The sequence below is a fragment of the Austrofundulus limnaeus genome, unplaced genomic scaffold (genome assembly GCF_001266775.1).
Source record: "Austrofundulus limnaeus strain Quisiro unplaced genomic scaffold, Austrofundulus_limnaeus-1.0 Scaffold590, whole genome shotgun sequence".
Taxonomy (NCBI): Eukaryota; Metazoa; Chordata; class Actinopteri; order Cyprinodontiformes; family Rivulidae; genus Austrofundulus; species Austrofundulus limnaeus.
Window position 1 is genome coordinate 58663 of NW_013952992.1, and position 9249 is coordinate 67911.

General features: G+C 40.7%; 1 protein-coding gene across 1 annotated transcript in view; it reads right to left on the reverse strand.

Moving 5' to 3' along the window:
* Positions 1 to 9249, reverse strand: part of elp3 (elongator acetyltransferase complex subunit 3) — a 69277-nt gene that overhangs the window by 4586 nt on the left and 55442 nt on the right. Inside the window, exons 12-14 of the mRNA XM_014026800.1 lie at positions 3855 to 3920; positions 3525 to 3752; positions 3367 to 3448 (exon numbers count right to left, since the gene is read on the reverse strand). Of these exons, the coding sequence (XP_013882254.1) occupies positions 3367 to 3448; positions 3525 to 3752; positions 3855 to 3920 (376 nt within the window). The remainder of the gene's footprint in view (positions 1 to 3366; positions 3449 to 3524; positions 3753 to 3854; positions 3921 to 9249) is intronic.

The following is a 9249-nucleotide window of genomic DNA, read 5'->3' on the forward strand; positions in this document are numbered from 1 at the left end:
CCCCAACGTCACCTACTCCTCTGAACCCGCCCCATTTTAACTCCCCTTTATGTATTATCTGACCTACACCCCCCCTCCCCCCCCAAAGGCTGTCTTGCCCTCTCGCAGGTTGTAATTTTCCTTTTGTGTATTTCAAGCTGTTGTTAAAGGTAGCGCAACAGTGTTTGTTGCATGACCGGTTTCACCTGTTCCCCCATGTTTGTCTTGTATGTCTTCTTGAATGGGTGTTTCTTAACTGCCCCCTCCCCCATTCCCTGAATGTACAGCACCTTGTGAATTTATTACTGTGAAAAATAAAACTTTACTTTACTTACTATTTGTGCCTGTAAAGACTGAAGCCTAAAAATCATCCATAAAGTTGGGGGATCATATTATATACAGGAATAAATTTTAACTGAATGATGGATAAAGTACTACAACAGAACATTTCAATATTTTTTTGTATACAACCGAAATATTGCTTCTAAATTATTCTACATCCACCCTCCCACTGTAGGATATGCCACACGCAGGTAAGCATATAAACAACAATAGTTGTTTTTTTTCACACAGAAGTCAAGAGGGAACAACTCTTTTTTTCTTGTTAACCGCTGCGATAGAAAGAAGTCAAAGATGTCAGTTACATGTTCAGATGCTCAATAGTACCAGGAAAGTTGCTCCTTGAAGCTGTCCATCTAGCTAATTTCACAACCAGCTTYTGGGACTGGATAGGTTTCAAGGACATGCAGAAGCACGTGCTGCTTCTCAGCAGTCACCCCAAATGTGTCCCCCCGAAAACATATGTTCCCACCAGTGGGTATGCCACAAAAGGTGAAAAATCCTGAAGTCTGTATGAAATTAAGGGTAGGATTTAAGCATTACACTCAAACTGCATTATTCATACATGAATGCAGTAATCTAAAAAAATCTTTAACACCAGCGACTGCTTTCCATCTGTTGTTAGACTATATCTCTGTCAGATCTTTGTGAAAACATTCTGCTGCTGTAAGAAACCAGACAGTTCAGCATGGATTTAATTGAACATCACATAGTGGGAACCAGGCTTACAGGTGCTGGTCATAAAATTAGAATATCATGAAAAAGTAGATTTATTTCAGTAATTCCATTTAAAAAGTGAAACTTGTATATTATATTCATACATTACATACAAACTCATATATTTCAAATGTTTATTTCGTTTAATTTTGATGATTACAAATGACAACAAATGAAAATCTCAAATTCAGCATATCAGAAAATTAGAATATTACTGAAGACCAATAAAAACAAAGGATTTATAGAAATGTTGGCCAWCTGAAAAGTATGAACATGAAAAGTATGAGCATGTACAGCACTCAGTATTTAGTTGGGGCTCCTTTGGCCTGTATTACTGCAGCAATGCGGCGTGGCATGGAGTCGATCAGTCTGTGGCACTGCTCAGGTGTTATGATAGCCCAGGTTGCTCTAATAGTGGCTTTTAGCTCTTCTGAATTGTTGGGTCTGGTGTATTGCATCTTCTTCTTCACAATACCCCATAGATTTTCTATGGGGTTAAGGTCAGGAGAGTTTGCTGGCCAWTTAAGAACAGGGATACCATGGTCCTTCAACCAGGTACTGGTAGCTTTGGCACTGTGYGCAGGTGCCAAGTCCTGTTGGAAAATGAAATCTGCATCTCCAAAAAGTTGGTCAGCAGCAGGAAGCATGAAGTGCTCTAAAACTTCCTGGTATGTGGCTGCGTTGACCCTGGACCTCAGAAAACACAATGGACCAACACCAGCAGATGACATGGCACCCCAAACCATCACTGACTGTGGAAACTTTACACTGGACTTCAAGCAACGTGGATGAAGTGCCTCTCTTCTTTTCCTCCWGACTCTGGGACCTTGATTTCCAAAGGAAATGCAAAATTTACTTTCATCAGAGAACATGACTTTGGACCACTCACCAGCAGTCCAGTCCTGTTTCTCTGTAGCCCAGGCAAGACGCTTCTGACGCTGTCTGTGGTTCAAGAGTGGCTTGACACAAGGAATGCGACAGCAGAAACCCATGTCTTTCATACGTCTGTGTGTGGTGGTTCTTGAAGCACTCACTCCAGCTGCAGTCCACTCTTTGTGAATCTCCCCCACATTTTTGAATGGGTTTTGTTTCACAATCCTCTCCAGGGTGCGGTTATCTCTCTTGCTTGTACATTTTTTTCGACCACATCTTTTCCTTCCCTTCGCCTCTCTATTAATGTGCTTGGACACAGAGCTCTGTGAACAGCCAGCCTCTTTAGCGATGACCTTTTGTGTCTTGCCCTCCTTGTGCAAGGTGTCGATGGTCGTCTTTTGGACAACTGTCAAGTCAGCAGTCTTCCCCATGATTGTGTAGCCTATAGAACTAGACTGAAAGACCATTTAAAGGCCTTTGCAGGTGGTTTGAGTTAATTAGCTGATTAGAGTGTGGTACCAGGTGCCATCCATTTTGAACCTTTTCACAAGATTCTAATTTTCTGATATGMTGAATTTGAGATTTTCATTTGTTGTCATTTGTAATCATCAAAATTAAACGAAATAAACATTTGAAATATATGAGTTTGTATGTAATGTATGAATATAATATACAAGTTTCACTTTTTAAATGGAATTACTGAAATAAATCTACTTTTTCATGATATTCTAATTTTATGACCAGCACCTGTATATTAAGATTTTATAAAATCAAGCTCACATGCTGTAATGTGTACAAGCAATTTATGGTTTTAAACCCACACAGTGTGGAGAAAATAAAGGAAATATAAACAGTAACATTTTTAGCAGGGTCCAGAGATCCTGCTCAGAGGGCCTGACTCGTCCAGGCTGAATGCTCAAAACTCAGTCTTTAGTAAGCTGTGCCTTGAGTTTTCTCACAATAATACAAAATATGTGCTACAATGCTGAGCTAAATGCATGTAGCACACAGCAAACTGCTGTTCATCATGGAGGAATAAACATCACAGTACAGGTTTAAAGGGAGAAATTACAAGAATAGTGTCTGGTCTGAGAGACAAACTTATCTTACACAATTTTATAGAACAGGATCAATTTTAGTTCTACATAAAGTCAAAACTTTTCTTTACTCATCAAAAATGTAACAAATTATGTGATTTTTTTTGTGAATTTCAAAATTTGCTGTGTAATCTCTTTTCTAAAGAGCTCAGTTCACAAAGGTCAGATGAATGCCATCTCCTGTAAACAGTTGTGGTCATAAAAATAAAAAAATCAGATTAGCTTAAATGTAATGAGATACTTTTTCTTTTGTTGCTGTGAACTAACCGGGAAAGAAGTAAAAACAATGTTTCCACGCAGTCTATTTAAACAAATAAGATTAAAAGTTATAAAGAAACAAATAACAACAAATATTTTTTACCTGAGATGACAGCCAGTTTCCCAGAACCATGTTCTTCTCTGGCAATCCTCTCAGCCTCCTCCATCAGCATCATCCCAAAGCCCTGAACAAACAGAGCAGATTCATGTATCGCTCCAACGGCAGCTGTGAGCTCTGACCTGAGGGGACATGAAACCCACCTGATGTTGAAACTTGCTGGGGTCTCGGCTGCTCACGGGGACCACACTGCCGTACACGTGCAGCTCGCGGACGACTGACACGCCTCCTTTCAGCTCCGGTCTAAAGGACTGAGGAGAGCAGCGCCGCAGTCTCAGCAGGCCAATGAGGATGTCCTGCTCCGGGTCCTCGTAGGACAGGAAGGTCTCCCAGCCACCGTTGGCCACATAGTCCCTCCTCACCAGCTCCACCTGCCGACACATAGCAGTCAGTTATTAGTATAATAAAAAAAATACAACACCTCGATTTACTTTCATAATCAGTGATTTAACAAACATCTGTGCACAGGTTACCTGGTAAGGCCTGACTTTGTGGTGGATCTCCTGAATGCCCACTTCTCTGGTCCTCACATCTCGACACTGAACAGTCAGACAGGTAGATAAAACCAGATTACAGGCTTGTAACGACTCACTGAGTGACTCTGTAAACTTAACTTCAGAAAAAATAAAAAATTAATCCTTGACCAAATTCTTGACTTGACAGTTTTGAATTATTACTCAGTGATGATCATGTTTGGCAGGAATAATAAACAAGAACATCGTGTACAGCGATATTGGAGGAAGACAGGTTTCACCTTACTATGCTGTAAGCTTGGTTATGCTACATTGCTGTGGTGTAACTATCTGGTGTGTGATGTTTCTGCAGCGAATATGACATTCAACAGCATCCTGTCTCAGTTCTTACATAATTCTGTGATGATGTCTGTCTGTCAGGCTTATGTCAGCCTCCCAACATCTCACCTACTGTCTTCTTGCTTGTGCTCTCTGTACTCTGGCATAGCTCAGTCTGGCTCTTTGTCATCTGTTCTCCTTGTTTTCAGGTAAAGTCCAAATCAAACTTAGCACAACTTGCACATCAGTTTCTTCCAGCTCCATGATTGTGGGAAGTAGAAAATATTGGTCTTATATTGATACACATCATGTGACCAAACTGGTTCTCTAAAAACATAATGCAGACATTGGTACCCTTACAAAAATACATGTACTCTTAGACCCAGTCCCAATACTTGTACTTCCACCCTTGTGACCTTCACATGCATGTTCCGGCTGAAGGATTTGAGTGCATAGTGTGCCCTAATTCTCTAGAGTGGGCTTTCACTCCACCTTCTTTGTGCYTTTGATCCACACTTTGGCTAAGCCCGAATCCAGGTGGACTTTGGTGAAGTATATTACCCATAATTCATTGCTGTATGTGACATTTTGAATTAAAAGGCAGAAATATGGCAATGTCCACCTAACACCTTCCAGTTTGGTGGTGGCGGAAGTGCACCCAGCAAGCGAGGGTCTGGTGTATAAGCCTCCTTCTGTTCATGCACTTGCTTCTCATAAAAACGATTGCTTGTTGTAGTTGTACTATCATTTTTAGCGGTACAAATGCCAAAACAGCAACYAGTTCTGCAATTTTAGATGTCACATTTAAGATGCAGAGGCGCAAGTTGATAACTTAACCCGTACTGTTCCAATGCTCCAATATTTGCATACTTGAACCCTTATGTGCACTTCATTTGAGTACATACTTCATAGAGGGGCCTAGTGGAAGTATTGGGACTGGGCATTGACTAATTGACATGATACCATCTATCAACCAAGCCAGTAGACTTGTCAGCACCAATCCACAACTGATATTGAACAGCAAGTAATATGCCCYCTAGCTGCAGGAAATGTCTGGCCTTCTCCTCAGCACTTTCAGCAGACTATGTAAAACATCTTCTAAAAGAAATAGTTAAACATCGGTCACAACAGTGGTAGACAGGAAATACCACATATGAAGATGAGCACAAGTAGATCTACCATGTACCATGATTTTACATATGTTAAATTAATGTTAACTCAATTAAATGAAAGGTTAATACTTTAATACTGCAGCTGGTTTTGTGTGTATAACTACAGTATGTTGCAACTTTGGGTCACATATGTTTAGTCTTTGATTAATATGACTGGTTAACAATGAACTGATTTTACACAACACATTTAATTGATTGTGAAATACAGTATATATTCTTATTCCAAACTAAATTTCACTGTAAGTTTTAATCATGGCTTTGCTCAATGACTTCATGGAAGGGCAGCACAGTGGCTCAGTTGGTAGAGCTGATGCCTCTCAGCTAGAAGGTCGCCGGATCAAATCCCGGCCCAGGGACCTTTCTGGGTAAAGTTTGCATGTTCTCTCCGTGCATGCGTGGGTTCTCTCCGGGTAGACTGTTAGGTTAATTGATAACTCTAAATTGTCCCTAGGTGTTGAGTGAGAGAGTGAATGGTTGTCTGTCTTGTTTGTCTCTATGTGTGTCCCTGTGACACACATAGAGAGTCCATCCTGTGATGGACTTGTGACCTGTCCAGGGTGTACCCCGCCCCTCACACTGTAACTGCTGGATATGGGCACCAGTGACCCACGCAACCCTGAAAATAAGAAGAAGGGTATAATGGATGGATGGATGGACTTCATGGAAACATGTACTGCAGTGAAGTATTTATTGTAAGTTATATGAGAGCACCTTTTTATTGTATAGTTTTATTCTTCCTGTGAATGAGGAAGAGCTGGGCTTTAACTTCCGTTTCTCCATGATTTCCTTCAAATAACTTGATGTACTCATTAGTGAACTTCTTTGACTCAAAGTTGGCTGATACGGAAAAAAACACCTCACCAAATATCTCTGGTAATACAGTCAACTTCACAACATCCACTATTATGGCTGTCTATTTGGTCTGAGGTTTCTTTACTCTAGGTCACTTGGCAGCACAGGCGGAATGATTTCATGTAGGCATCATGTAATTTGTTAATGTCATTTTGACATGGTACCTATGCCAAGAACACAAAGGAATACAAACAGATAAAGACAAGCAACAATCACATCTCTAAAAAGCACTACAAGTACATATGTTGCAGCGCAGACAGAGAGTTTGTATAGTGTAAATGAGAGTTATGCAAGAACATTGTTGGGTCACTACATGACCTTTGTTATGATGGTGAATATGAGTTACATTTGATGCTTTAAAGCTGCTATTTTCAGGTTACTGACTTTATCTACATGACTAAAAAATCTGTGACACCCTGGTGTTGCTGGAGATCATGCTGTGTACCATAAAATATCAGAAATGTAAAGAGAGTATGATGTGATATCATTTGGCACATATCTTAATTTGTCATTGAGACAAAGAAAAATACAAAACTGAATCAGGGTGTTACACAGAACAGCCTTTCAGGCATTACCAAGAGTTTTATGGATGTACAGGAAATTAAAAAACATGAAAAAGCACAATATTGGCTGTCTAAACAATCCACAAATGTGTTGTCTAATAAAACTACATCCCACGTGGATCAATTTACTCCACAATAAATCAGCAAGCAGAGGCAGAGTCCTGAGTTTAAACAGGAGTATGGGCTGTAAAAGTGGTGCCACAGCAGAATAAACAGTGTGGTGTGTATGCGTCTTGATATATCAACAAATAGCAAGCTTTCAAAGTGAAGAATCTTTCTAAATAGGCATACCTCCTACATCTAACACTGTAGAAAAATAAAAATTGAGTGTGACAACCATTACCATTTATTCTGCCATTAATGATTTAAGGCTTCTACTGAGATTGTCTGCCTGTCTTATTAAGAGTGCTGTCAGATAGTAAAAGTGTAGCCATTTTCTCAGCTTAGATTATTACCAATGCAAGTCCAAAATTACTGTTAGGATTTGTGAAAGAAAGCTGATGTACAGTATGTTAGTATTTTAGGCAGTAGCTACTTTTATTTATTTTTTTTACCAACATTATAGCTAGAACTGTTGTCATTAATCACATTGCTCATTTTTGTTTGTTTTTATAGTTAATTAATTCACACAGGATTTTGGTTGTACTTAGGCATGGGCCAGATACCGGTTTCAAGGTACAGTATACCGTGATATGAAAAAGTCACAGTTTGAAAAATGAAAACCACTAAAATTTTCTGTCATACCATTCCTACGGTATAAGCGTTTTTTGTTCTTCCTCCGGTCTGTGCAGCTGCAGACTTTCCCCCCAGCGACCCCTCCGCAGTGCACCCCGGCAGAGCTGCCGACAGGCAGCACTGCTCAGCGCTGCAGGGGTGCAGGTTGTGTTACGGCTGAAGGAATAGAGTCCCCCAAACTTTTTCCCCTTCTAAAATAATAAATCCTACGGTGCCCGCGAGGGGACTTGGGAGAAAAAAATGAAATAAAAACGGATCCTGACTTATGGTACTTTCTCAGGATCCCGAGAAAGAAAGTTGGGATCCTGAGAAATAAAGTCGGGATCCTGAGAAAGTTTACTCAAATGGATGTTGTTAGTTGTTTTCAGTCCCATGCAGACTGTCCCTCCTCTCTACCTCCTAGTAAGGTACTTATCATTTGTATGGCTGATAATATGCATTAAGGCACAGTGCGTTTATCTCCTCCCCTGGGACTCGGAGCCCCAGCGGTCGGCCCTGCTCGCTGTCCTTTGCCCGTGGAAAACACTCGATCTGCGGCATGCTGATTCAGGCTGTAGCCGGGGCTCGCCCCAGACATTGCTAACAGTTGCTAACAGAGTTTTCTGGGTCTGCTCAGACATGTTTCAAACTTTAATCTGCTGATCTCTGAGGTGTGTTAAACAATTAGCCTACTGAAACTCATGTTTTTAGTTTGATTTATGTGACGATGAGAGAGGGGAATATATTTAATCGTAAAAAACCAACTAYTAAACCATCAGTGCGATTTAGCTCATATTTCTGTCTGTGGAAGTGATAGAATTCCCCTGAAAGTTTMATCAAAATCTGAGGTGGATATGTTTTAATTTTCGTATTTTACAGGCAAAGGAGTCCTACAATGGAGGTTAGCCTCAAAGGTTGCGTTGACGGAATATTTTCCATTTTTGACCGGTCCTTTTACACRGTGATGGAAGAATCAGAAGGCTGTCCATCATTTCGACAGATTGCAATTAACACCGCTGACCTAATAAGCCAGGTGAGGTGGAGAAAAAAATCAACGAGGCTTCACAAGACAGCAAGCTCTGTGGCATCACACTCACACAGAGAYATTTTCAGCTTTAAACATGGAGTAGGTCTACATCACCGAGGTGTCTTACTAAATCTAAAATAAATAAAATATTCCCATCTGATCATCATCTCAGATCTAGACACCRAACATGTCTCCAGGAGCTGACAGTGCAGTGAAGGAGGACAGGAGTAACACGTCTGTGAGGCGCAGCTGAAACAGTGGCACACCAGGAGCGCATGCTGCAGGATTTCCTCCTGCTAAAGCAGGTTGTGAGATTTGGAAATAAAGTAACTTTGGTTTAAGTGGTACTTATTATTCCAACAGTGTCGAAGCAGAGCACGGGTTAAAGCCGGGCTCCCACTAAACGTGTTTTGAGCAGCAAAAAGGTGCCCAACGCCTCAAGTTAGATGCACTGAAATGCATTCGATGTGAACACAGCAGCAGACTAGACGCATGTCTGAAGAGGGAGGAGCGTCTTGTTTTTTTTYCCCGGTCTGTCTTTAATGACGGGTGAAATAAAGATAAAATAAAGAAAATGGCTTTGCTTTATTTACTAAAGACCAAGTGAACTTTGCGCACAACAGATAATTAATTCACCAGGGGCCTCATGTATCAACGGCGCATACGCACAAAAACCTTGCGTACGTCATTTTTCACACAAAACTCCAGATGTATCAAAACTCAGCTGAACGTGGAAATGTGCGCAGCTC